The sequence below is a fragment of the Scleropages formosus genome, chromosome 6 (genome assembly GCF_900964775.1).
Source record: "Scleropages formosus chromosome 6, fSclFor1.1, whole genome shotgun sequence".
NCBI lineage: Eukaryota > Metazoa > Chordata > Actinopteri > Osteoglossiformes > Osteoglossidae > Scleropages > Scleropages formosus.
This window is the reverse complement of record NC_041811.1, coordinates 5,694,383-5,707,724: the sequence shown is the minus strand read 5'-3', so window position 1 is coordinate 5,707,724 and position 13,342 is coordinate 5,694,383. Positions and strand designations below refer to the sequence as shown.

Sequence of the window (13,342 nt, the reverse complement as noted above, 5' to 3'; positions counted from 1 at the left end):
CAAAGCTCCATCCACTATACCAGCTGTCCACTGCTGCAAGAGGAAGTATCAATTATTCAATCAAAATGAGCCCTTTGAGGGAATATGTATTTGACTCTTGAGACGGTTTTATTACCCTTTGTCTAAAGTAATTTTATATGAGTTCTTTAAAAAGCATATGGATGCCATCTTATTTTCATTAGTGAGGGATTCTGATTCTGTATTTTTGATGTGACTGCTAGTATTTTTCTTGTCTTGTAAAATGGTATTTGATATGATTTCATCTTTGTTGGTTTGATGGTTTGTTTTCTCAAGTGTACTTGGTCTTTTTTTTAACAACTTACTGGAATGTAATGAAGTTGAAAAACAATGTTTCACTCTTGTGAAATACTGACAAAATTTCAACCCTACACACAAGCACTAAAACACACAACCCACGGCATATTAAAAGGCCCATTGAAAAGCAAGCAAGGGACAGCTGATAGTAGGATATAAAGACCAGGTAAATGAAATATGCAAAACCTTTATTTTATATGTATTTTTATTATGCAAAACCATTCTTTATTTTCCCTTATTAACAGTGACATCTATAAAACAGCCATTTTATTAATTGCACCAACAGAGAACAGGAATACTTAACATTTATAATGTGTTTTTTTTTTTTTTCATGAGGCAGAATACTGTAGTATCCTTGATGAAGGTACTTGCTGTGAAGTGATACAGTAAAAATGACCCTGCAACAAATCAATAAATCAGTGAAATCAATGTAATGCAACAATGCAAGCCACCTCGAACAAAGGTAGCAATTAGATAAAAAGGAAACAGGTACAAGTTAGCCCTGTTAGTCCAGTGAGGTGTTGGAACACCCAGCAGAGAAAATTACACATTTTTACTATCACAAGTAATATTTACTCTTCATTCATCCATTGTTAACAACTGCTTTGTCCCAAGCAGGGTCGCAGTGAGCCGAACCCTTACCCGGCAACCCTCCGCTAATTAATGGACGTATTTTGTATCATAGTTTGTGTAAAGAAGAAAAAAAAAAATTGATTTTGAGACTCCTTAATGTGCATATCTTCCGAGACAGCGCCAGGACGAAACAGAGTGTAAGTGCAGATTTGATGCTGCTCAGCTGGGAATGGGGAATGGGGACAGGGAAAGACTGGGACATGGCCAATACTGCCATCTTGTGGCTCTCTCTAGATTAAAAGCAAAATTGTGAGAGGTGGAAGTAACATTGCCGCCTGATCCCAGAATGTGTGTCGAGATCATTTTGAATAAATAGAATCATGTTAATTGCAGAAATGTGATGTCATTAGGTTAGCGATCAAAACGATTTTCTTATGTCCAGAATGGCAACCCTAAAATGCACATGAGAGGTGCGACCATTCCATGCAGAACAAACACAAGCATAACTTCTGGACCATCTCTAGTGTGGCTATAATAATTCATTCCATTCATTGGATCATAAACAATGCTTTGTTGTTCAGAGGTGCAGGAATTCTGGATGTTAATATTCACGGATGAGCCAAGCCGTGCTGTTTTTCCTGCTGATAATGTGGTTTATTATTATTGTTACTATGATCTGTGATGATGCACTAAAGAAACATCCTGAGTAAATAAAGGGATGAACCTCAAATCCTTGTCTATCATGCTAAACACACATGCTGCTGTCATCGTTTGTAATGTTTTGTAATTTTAGTGCGCCTAGTGGCAATATGGCGCAGAAGTAGGAATTATTTTGGTCCTTTTTTAATCTGAGCCCCTTTTCATTATCTATTTTACTCAGCAGATGCTTTCAACTCAGGCAGAGTACATAATGTGCAGTACACTTTCATCCATTTGTATGACTAGGTATTTAATAAAGCAATTCAGGTTAAGTACCTTTCTCAAATCTATGACAGAAGTTGCTCTCCTGGGGTATAAACCTGCCATTGTTCGATCACAAGTCTAATTCGCTAACCACTGTACCACCTGGTGTGATGATGAAATATCCTAACCCACCTGTCATCTGTAATCCTCACCAAATCATACCCAGAAAAATGATGCTTGCAGCTATTTAGCTATAATACCATGCTTCAGAGCAGCATTTCCAGGTCACGCTGAATGTTGAGATTTAAGAGGCTGGAGTCGTATGGAGGTCACTATTTTATAATTGATGGTTTTTTTTTTAAAGCCATCCAAAGACATCTGGTTTAGGTTGACCAGTGACCCTAAATATGATTAGCTGTGTGCAGTTTGATTTCAAAAGATCTGAGTACTGTATCAGGAGGAACATCAGCCACCTCAAAGCTGTCTACATGGCCAACAGCCTCCTGTCGCAAAGATTTCAAAGACTCTTGCCATTAATTCCTGCTGTGAGGCAGAGGATAATACAATCATTTCAGGTTTGAATCCCGCATCCTGCTGTATTATCCTTAATCAAGGTACTTAACCTAAACTGCTTCAGTAAAAATTACCCAGCTGAGTAATTGGTGAATCAGTGTAAGTAGTTTCACACTGTAAGTTGCTCTGGGCAAAATGAGGAATCTAAATGAGGAAATGCCAATTACCACTACACAGTGCTAGCTGGGGTTTAATCAGTCCTAAGAGTTGCATCTTGTAAGAGTAAGTCAGCATGAGGATACAACTGAGCTTCTGCAGTTTCTTACCAGTTTCTGCCTCACACCTAACCCCTCTAACTTTTACCCCAGTCACCACATCATGGCTTATAAAATATACACACACACACACACACTTTCTGATATTTAAAAAAAAGTCATAATTTTGAAATGTTCAAATGTCTTTTGTGAATAACCTTCAAGTTCCATAGACAAAGTGAAATTACATGCTGGTGAGGCCTCCTGAATGCAGACCACATTTGGGGTTTGACACTGGTACTGTACCGGGAGCAAAATGAAAAAATGTAGCCACCCTTGTGTCAGTGCAGGTAGAGCCCAGTTGCGATGGAAACGTGTTTTCCAGGTCGCAATATTTCTTGGTAACAGCTCAGGAAACCTTCAAGGTAAGGACAGCTGAGCACAAACCGCTCAAGGCTACCACACAAAGATTCTTTCATAAGACTGCCCACCAGTTTCGCACAACTGAGGTGAATTTTTTTTAAAACTATGCTTTACAATTGTCTTTCCATTATATGTTACTATCATTCCAGCTAATCACTATCGACTCCATTATTAAATATATATTTGTTGTATTTTGATTGTAGCTATTATTACAGATCTATCGAAACACTAAATGGTATTAAACTCTTATTGCCATAGTTCTACTGAGCTTACAGTATGGCTACTTCACTACCATTGTTTGCATTTAGAGTGTATATCTCACTAGTTATGTAATACTTTTATCTGGGGATAGCTGATAATGTAGTGGCTAGAGCTCCTGCCTTTGGATCCAAAAGTCGCAGGGTCGATTCCCATGTCTGGCTGCAGTACCCTTGACCAAAGAATTTTCTTTAAATTGCTCCAGTAAAATTACCCAGCTGGGTAACTAATTATAAGCTTGTGATAATTGTAACCTTAACATTGTAAGTTGCTCTGCAAAAAAGCATCAGCTAAATTAATATAAATCTACATCTGTTACTGTGGTAACCATGTTTGCTCAATTATTGCTGTATGCACCCTGCCATAGCATTGTAATTTGTCTAAATCTGATACAGTTCACAATTTAATGTACAAGGATAGAATTTTACATTTACTGTAATGAATAAGCTAAGCCTTTAATATGCAACTTAGATTACACAGAAAAGGTTTAATTTTAATGTCCAACTATTTTGCTAATTTGCAACTAAAAAGCCTTAACTTCCACCAATGTGCATCTGGAACGAGAAGGTCCCAGGTTTGAACGCAACATGGGGAGCTGATCAAGCAGCCATGGATGACCTACAGGACCCTGAATGAGTCAGCAAATAGCCAATGATGTAAAAATCACTAAATATATAAGGAATAGAAAGCAAGATCATTAAAACAAGAGATGGGTCACCATGGTAACAACCTGCACTGTCCCCACTGACTGAGTAACCATAATTGGAGCTCATGTATGGCCACATCGAGTATAATGGCACACAATTTTATACATCCTTCTTTTTCACAAATAAAAATGGACCAATCCAAGATTACAAGCAAACTGATTTTAATTAAAATTCATAAATGATGGGTGTGTCTGAGTGTGGATCTGGCTTAAGATGCTTAACAGTACGATACTCATTTTACCTATTTCTCCTGCAGCTAGTGTTTTTTCTGTGTGAGAGAGAACTGAATTTTCCAGTTGTGTAGTGACAAACCTGACATTAAATGGACAAACAACAAGACTTTTTTGTTCAGTTTTTATATTCCTTTTTTGGAGTGATACATCTACATGAATCAAAATTTAGAGGCCTTGCAATACAAGTACTGGACAAAAAAAAGTTTAATACTCGTTTTTTTTCTTTACAGCTACAGTATTAAGAAAATCAATAAACAATTTCTGTACATTCTGTAAGATATGTTTTGATGCTTAACAGAAGTCAGAAAGGAGTTCCGGGGCAACGCCTCGGCCACCCACCTCTTTCACACTGAAGCACATCTTATTAACTTAAACCGCAAGAGAAAACCCAGTGGGGCCTCAACAAAGCAAGAACACACCCTGCAAAGACAAAACATCCAGAATAAAAAAGAAAAATGTATTTATATATTTATACATGCTGATTGCCATGTGAACCCCCTTTCCCCACCACAGACCACAGAGATTAAGGTAGCTCTTGCTTGTGCTGCTGTTATACTACGGCAGTGATGTTTCATTCAGCTAGGGGGGAAAAAAAATCTTGATGGAACACTAGCATGACAGTTTCTGAACCAATAAGCATCTAGTGGAGAAATCAGTGCAGAACTTCTCTGAAATCGTAACAGACTGCAGGGACAACAGGACCCGTACCCTGAACACAGGCAGTTTCTTCTGCGCACCTCTTACACACACTGCTTACACACTACTGGGTCCAACATGCAGACAGCAGTGATCACTGCTGTGAAACGAAAAAAAAAAAAGTGTCAGAAAGTGATCTGTCAAATAAGACTGTCTGATAAGGTGTGAAGCACAACACAGCAGATCTTAGAGCAAGGAGCCCACAAAACCAACTGTTTACAAGTCAAGATGTGGTATGGTGCATACTCTTAGGGAGAGGCACTCCCCATCTGAAAAGCATGGCAGTGGAAACATGCATGCCCTTGATGTGCTGAACTTGTGTAGTCTACACACACCACTACCCCAGTTACAAATCCTAGGTACACTGCCATTTAACCCCTCTCAAATAATCATCACAGGGGTCAGGTGTGGCAGATGCTTTAATAACAGGAAATCAGAAATGCTTTAAAAACTGCATTGTAAGACTATAAAAGCACAGAGCACAATCTCTGGAGACTGTGGGATGCCCCCTAAAAACTTTCTTCCAACAAACCACGACAGGGCTTCAAGTGGGTCTTGACGTCACATCTGGAGCAGAACATAAAGCAAGCAATCTCCGGGCAGAACAAAAGAGATCAGCTGGGTGGCTTCTACATTTAATTGATGCCACACAAAAGAGGAGCATAAGAAATTAAAACTGCAACAGTCTAGAGGACAATGAGGAAGTCCACAAAAATAAGCCAGCAACCCAAGCAGATTGGGCCCAACAGGGCCCCATGGCTAAGAGAGTGTATGACTGCTGATACAGTGAAACTGAGGACCAGTATTACCCTAATTGTCATCAACTCTGTTGTCATGGCAGCTGGTGGGCATCAAACTGAACCAGAGGCCAGAGTGTTCTGGTAGCATCTCAGACCCAGGAGAGACTGGAAGGATACCACAACTGATGGGACTCTCATGCCCTTTAAGCTCCACCCTTGTGCCCTCACTGAAGCTCCACTCCACTTTGTTTTGGCATGGAGATTTGAAAAGGGGGGAAAAAAAAAAAAAAAAAGAAATCTTTATCCCCCCCACCTTCAGGAAAAGTTTAGGGCTGTTTTTGCTTTGTTTCCTGCTACACGCATTAAAATAAACACAAACATAAAACTAAAGGAATTTGTTATTGACAATGGGATCTCTTGATAGAGCTCCTTTGGACACGGTCAAGGGTGATATCAGCCCCACTGGTTTGACACCGTTCGACGGGACTTCCTGTTTGACGGACTGTCTTAGTCAAATGCAGCACTAAGAGCACCACCTCTGTATGGTTGAGAGGATGGGAAGCAGAAAGCAAACTCAAGGACAACAGTGTGACAACCCTATTCAACTCCAATGCCTACCCTAACCCTACCCCACCCCCTGGCTGTTCTGCTGCTCGGTAAAAACAGATTCGTCATTGGTTGACAAAAATCACATTGAAGGGAACTCACAAATAAACATACATAAATATGTCTTTCACTGATGCACAGCAGCTGACAAATTCCTCTGTGTGCTGTTCCTTTCAATATATCGCACATAATTTTAACTGTGCACACACTCCCCTCAAGCTCCTCTCATTTCCAGCAGTTAGTCAGTGCTGAACTGTTACCCTCTGTATAACCCAGTGGCAGACATTAAGTACAGAAATTTACCATATCCCATCATCCCCTCAGTGACACCAGAGGGAAATCGGCAGAAGTATTCTTGATAAATAAAATATCTTAATATTACTATCTCAGAGATCAACTCAAAATTATAAAACAGGATTGTCAATGTTTGCTATGATCATGTCTGCTCCCCCACTTTATACAAATTTATTTATTCAGAATATAATATGTGTCTCATATTTGAATAAATAAGCTCTTGATTTGATTAGAAGCCTGTGGTGGATGTTGGAGGATGATCTGGACATCTGTCCCAAGGCAGTCAGTCTGTAGGTGGGAGAGGCCTGTACCAGTGGGATGGAAATGGGAGGGGTGGCCAAGGGGGGAAGTGGCAGAGAGTAGGGTAGGGGCAGGCCGGGGCAGACCAGCCAGGTGGGGGCCATGGCATGACTATGCTTGGGCATTAGTGCCATTCTTGTCTGGAGAGTTGGTGGCGTTGAGAGAGTTGGCGGCCATGCCATCAGGCTGCTTCCCATCCTTGCGGGGTGGCATGCGCTCGTTTATCCGATCCAGACCACGTGCCTCCTCGAAGCTTTGGATCTTGTGCTGTGGGTTGAAGCCTTGGATGGCTGTGGCGTAGAAGCAGGGAAGGAGATGGGGAGGGAAAAAGTACAGAAAGAGACAGAGGGAAAAGATCAGGTCCAAGAGCAAATGTGTCTTTCTTACTGTGGCACTGTCTTGCAAAGTACAGTCAGGGGAACTCTACTAGCAGCCAAATCCCACTCTGCTCCCAGAAAGAAACATAACAGCACCTCTAGTCTTTACTGTGCACTTTGGAGAAGTAGCTGATACATGAATAAATATAAACCTTCACTTTCTGATACTGAACATGAGCCAACAGAATTCCTGGCCTTTAGAACTCATCCCCAAACCAACAATGGAATTTATTAACCCTGACACCCATAATGAGCAATTCAAACATCTCAATGACTGAATTTGTCAACCCGGGTAGTGAGAGGTCAACATGTCTACACTCAAAGTTGTCATGACCAAAACAGCTGAACCAATCAAGTTCTCTCCTCAGAAATGCATCTAGATGCACAGAAATGTGGAGCACAAATATTTTTGCAATAAAAGAAATAAAAGGAGTTCTAAATATTAAAGCTGATTACTTACTTGATCGGGACAGCCATGGCAGCGTGATGAGGTTGGGAAAAATAGGTTTCATTAGAAGCTACTCTTCTCAACAATGATCACATAATCACTACTTACTGATGGCCAACAGCAAAGTACAATGACCTCAATGGACACTGAACATCAAGCAAATCACAGCCACAAAACAAAAAAAAACAGCTAACAGAAGACCCGACAAAAAACCAGTTACAAAAGTCAAAAACAACCACAACAAAACAACCAACAATAAAAATCCCACATCTAACAATTTCTACAGCACAAACATGAAAATAACCGGACCAAAAAAGAGAGAGAACGCTGTTTGTATTTTTAAAAAGGTACCTGTTGCCCCTTGAGATGTTTCACCAGCAATTAACATTCCTGACTGGAACACCTGTGCACTGCTAAGGTTAGAGTTGCCATCTTCAAAATTTAAATGAAATAAGGGGGCAGCACCCTTCTTGAGTTAGTTTTTGAAAATTATTCCACATTGCACTCTGGGAGTGACCTTGTTCTGTGTACAACGCACAGACAGCACAGACATACTGAAGAGGCATTATTCCATTTTAAAGGGCCAACAGGTACTCAAAAAACAAAACTAATGAGAAAATGACAAAACCACCACTATACAATACAGTAAATTGCAAAAAGACAGGACAGACAGGTTTAAGCGCCAACTTTTTACACTGTGGAGGAAATGGTTTATTCTTGCACAACCAGAACACACTTACACATGGTTTGAGAGGACACGACAAGGAGGTTTAGTGCGTAGACACACCAGCTCACTCACAAAATGACACACAGCCATACACAGTGTCCCCAACATCTGCCTCCTAAAGGTTTGGCTTAAACTACAATAATATATAATCATATTTAAACTCCCAATCAGGACTGAGCAATTAAGAAGGCAGGGACCAGGCAGAAAGACTTCAGCAGAAAGGCGGTTTACAGACTACAAAAATGTTATGAGATTTTTTCTTTCGTTTTCCTTCACAGAAAGGAACCAAGGGTGTATTAGCCATCTAAAGGTGATTATGAAAGATAAGGCAAAATGGGCAGAATAATATGCTGGCAGAACACTACATAAAATATTAAGACAAAAGCAGGCCCCCCCTCCCAAAAAAAAAAAAAAAAAAAAAAAAAGCTGTGAGCCTAGCCATTTGATAAATTATGGTCTTGAATATCATAGCTACTTATACAGACATGTAAAGCAACTAGATGTGTGTTAATGTCCAAATACAGATGAAATTTTGCAAATATTTTGTAAACGTCATGTTTCATTTCACGTCAATGTCATGACAATTACTGTGGAAAAGAGGTTACGATATGAAAGTTTTTACAGAATCATCTCATCACAACAAACCTGCAACAAAACACCCAGTCCTGCATGCACATATATGCACACACAAGCAAGCATACACACAATGATCTTCAGACAACCACTTTTAGTGAGTTGTGTTGACAGTTGGGTGGATAGTCTGCCAGCATTCAGGCGTGTCAGAGAAAAAGAGGGAGGGCGTGTGTGTCTGTGTTTGTATCTGTGTGTGTGGTTTGCACACATGCATATATTCATGTTAAAAATCACTCACAAGCAGGTAAAAGGGCAAATGGCTTTCCCACAGAGAAGTGTTACTTTTCACATTAAATTAACACAGCTTGGTACAGGCCATGCCACATAATAAGATTAACCTAAAAATATCTGGATGAGTGACAGTGAGAGACTGTTTACCATAGTCAAGTGGCATACCATTATACAATCAACAGGGAAAGACTAGCTGTGATGACTTCACCTTCACTCAGTAACTTCTATATTTATTTAGATTTACCTATAAACGCCTCCTAAAATTACAGTCAAGTTGTACATTTTACTTTATTCTTGCTGCATTTTCTCATGTTATTTTCTAAAAAGGGGTGGCACAGTGACGCAGCAAGTAGTGCTGCTGTCTCACAGCACCTGGGTTGTGTGAGTACATGGGTTTGATCCCCACTCAGTCTGTGTGGAGTTTGCATGTTCTCCCCGTATCTGTGTGGGTTTCCTGCGGGTGCTCTGGTTTCCTCCCACAGTCCAAGGACATGCTGTTCAGGTTCCCCCATAGTGTGTGAGTGACAGAGAGAGTGTGTTCCACTGATATATAGATGAGTGACCCATTGTAAGTAAGTGTATCTAGTAGTGTAAGTAAGTGTATCTAGTAGTGTAAGTCACCTTGGTGAAGAAGGTGTGTGGGCTGATAACACTACAAAGCATCTGCTGGAAGTCGTTTCGGCGAAAAGCATCTGTTAAATAAATAAATGCAAATGTACCCTACTTTTGCTCACAGATCGAGTTCCTTAACCATTTGAATGACGCGGTTAATTGTAAAGGACTGCACCAACTGAAATACTCTATGTCCTGAGCGTGCGCGCGCACACACACACTTTCAGAACCGCTTGTCCCATACGGGGTCGCGGGGAACCGGAGCCTACCCGGTAACACAGGGCGTAAGGCCGGAGGGGGAGGGGACACACCCAGGACGGGACGCCAGTCCGCCGCAAGGCACCCCAAGCGGGACTCGAACTCCAGACCCACCAGAGAGCAGGACCGTGGTCCAACCCACTGCACCACCGCGCCCCCCATGTCCTGAGCATCAAGAGCCAATGTTAGATTTGGTTAGAAGTTCTTATGGAATCCATAACCAATTGTGTGCATGTTCTGATCTCAGGAGCGGGTGGACCGTTGAGTGGCTACATGCATCGCGCCCTCAAAATTCTTCTGCCCCAAACATCCATCAAAAATAAAACAGGCATGATCTGTATGTAAATCTGCACAGTCATTTCAGCTGTTATTTTTAAATAGAATCTTTACTCATTAATTGGAAGTCGCTTTGGAGAAAAGCATCTGCAAAAATAAATCTGTAGCAGAGCAAACGCAACCTGTACTGATGTGGCCAGCCAGTAGATTGACAGTAAAATACACATAAATGAGTGTGGGAGCATATTAATTGAATTATGAGACATACCTTGCTGAATTGGGAACTCAAGCTACCGTACAGCAACAATACTATTCTTGCCAGTAATATGACTTACAAGTCCTATTTAATCTAGTATGCCCAGGAGCAGCAGGCAGCCACTGGCACATTGACCCCAAAGGTTTTTTCTCCCTTGACTTTCAGTTGGGAGTTTTTTTTGTTCCTTTCCACCATGGCCAGTAGGCATACTTAAAGCTTTATAAATACATTGATTATATATCACGCTCGTCTGTAGTCAGCCGTTTCCTTTTCTGAAGTATTTGTTTCTTTGCTCTATGCCAGTGTGCATGTACTTTGTGTCAGTGTGAGAAGAGCGCTCTATAAAAATAAACTGAATTCATTTGTTCAGTGTTTACAGCTACTGTCTGGTGTTCCGAGTCTCCGTGATCCATAAGACAACAGGGATGGGATGAATTGGTCAACAATTGTCATAAGAGTTTGTTGAGATGTATTTTTATTTTAAATGTTCAATAAATTTTAATACAGCTCAAAAGTAATAGAACATTTAAAATATCTATTTAATAAAATCTCTTGTAGCTGAGACTTTTACTGACCCTATTTCGCTAATAAGGGGACATCTAATGTTAAGCTTTTATTGATAGCGACCCTGAAGACAACCAATCTGAAGTTATGAACTAAAATTATATACAGATTTACAACCCCAATGGAGGAGCCGGTGTCAGTTTTGACTTTTATGACTTTGATCCTCCAACAAGGGTTTCCTAGGTTTCAAACCTGTCCTATTTTTCAATTTGTTTAGACTGCAGATGTTGTGTTACCCAAAGTACTAATAACTGAACCAATCTAGACAGTGTAAGTTACCCTGGACAAAAACATGAGCCTAATAAGTACTGTACAAAGAAAGAGCCAGATGCACTCAGCCAGTCATTCCACCCTTCACTTCTCACCCCTCACAAGTTGTGCAAGAGTACCCCATTTCCACCGCAGCACCCAGCATCACTGTTTAGTATTGGAGCAAACAGGTGAGAACACAAAGGATATACGGTAATAACAGAAACGGGTTTTACAAAGAGACAACAGACCACACGACCACACATACACACCCGTTAATGGGGGGGTGGGGGCAGTTAGGTTAAAGGACACACAACGCGGACAAGGTTTCGTAGACTGCTTGCATACCTCGTGCTTCCTCTGCCTTTACGGTGGCTGGGTTAGCGTGAGTAGTAGTGCCATGCCCAGCCCGAAGAACGCAGGGGGGAGGGGGGGAGAAACAGTGAGTCAAATTACCATGGCAGTCACAGGCACCCGCTCCAGCAGCCCCTTCCCCCCAACGATTACCAAGGAAACATGCAAAATCCCCAACCCGCCAACCCCAGCAAGGTTAAACCCAGGATTAGGCACACAGCGTAAGGAAAACACACACAGACTCACACACGCAGACTCTTGGTACTATCTAGCTAGAATTCTTCGCAGAGGGCCACATTTTCCACATTCCCTTCCTTTTCGTTACATATAGATATTGAAGTAGGAACATGAAACAAAGCATGATGAACAAAAGCATTCAAACACAGAATGCATACACAGTACATAGTTAAGAACCATGTAGCTGGTTTGAGTCACAGGTAGGTGTGTGACATGACTGATAGATGAAACTGTATGAAAGCTTAAATTCCACCTTTGTCTAACATATTGGTTGCAAAGTGACTGCCAAAAAATTCCACCCATTTAGCACAGTGGAACATGCAGTATGTGTGATGTGTGTTGGATGGCAAGAGGAGCACAGTGTCACAGAAGAGCTCAGATAGTATAGCTCTTCTCCCACACACCATCAGCTTCAAGGTCCTTCTCCATTCATCACTCCTGAAGTCTGAAGTGGGAAACCCTGAGGCTCTGGGGACTATCATCCACAGAAAGGTGAATCCACGTGGATAAACAGAGTCCAGGACCACCTGTTAGTTTTCCGAATGCTTCCAACATCTGCGACTGCTCTGATCAGCCGAAGGTGGATTGTCACAATATGGAAATTCTAGGTTCATCTTTTAAACAGTGAGAAAATTGATCTAAAATCTCAGTCCAGAAAATCAGAACTGCTCAAAACACCTTTAAATCCAGGCTTAAGATATACAAGTTCAAAACTGGCTCATGATGATGACCGATGATGGAGTAAAACTATGAAAAGAAATCCCAAGATCTGAGCTGATTACTGGCCAACCTATGCAGAAACAAAAACACAGCTCATGTTCTGGCAACAGAGTTGGTCAGCAGGAGAGCAGCAAGAGGAGAGGGAGCAGAAACTAGGGTACTGGGTTACAACCCTTATTTCAGATCACTGCCCAACTGGGCCAACTAGCAGCTACTCGCAACTATAGGTGGGCAGGGACTGGAGATGCATACCGCTCTGTAGGGTCTGTCGACCACCAGACAGGACTCCCAGTGGCAGTGTTCCAGTAGGAGTCAGACCTTTGAGGGTCAGTACACTCTCGTTCTCCTCCCTGTAGACAGAGACAGGAAGACACCACCAGAGACAGGATTAGTGCAGACAATAAAGAGAGTTCTTCCTGGTCCAGGAAACATCTCTTACTCTCCCCCACACACATCCTGCTGTAGCTCAGTCATAACCCCGTTTGACATGGTATGAAGGACAATTAGAACATAATTATGGCAAATGTAATTATACCGCCTGACATAACAGACATTGATGAATACATGTCTTTAATAAAAGGATCT

General features: G+C 41.3%; 1 protein-coding gene across 2 annotated transcripts in view; it reads right to left on the bottom strand.

Annotated features, from left to right (window-relative positions):
* Positions 1 to 4,135: 4,135 nt before the first annotated feature.
* Positions 4,136 to 13,342, bottom strand: part of ppp3ccb (protein phosphatase 3, catalytic subunit, gamma isozyme, b) — a 43,690-nt gene continuing 34,483 nt past the window's right edge. The window contains exons 12-14 of one of the 2 annotated variants that reach the window (XM_018732934.1): positions 13,010 to 13,107; positions 11,795 to 11,821; positions 4,136 to 7,096 (exon numbers count right to left, since the gene is read on the bottom strand). In XM_018732934.1, the coding sequence (XP_018588450.1) occupies positions 6,927 to 7,096; positions 11,795 to 11,821; positions 13,010 to 13,107 (295 nt within the window). In that variant the 3' untranslated portion in view covers positions 4,136 to 6,926. Of the gene's footprint in view, positions 7,106 to 11,794; positions 11,822 to 13,009; positions 13,108 to 13,342 lie in introns of both variants that reach the window. The other variant, XM_018732935.1, reaches the window with a different exon arrangement.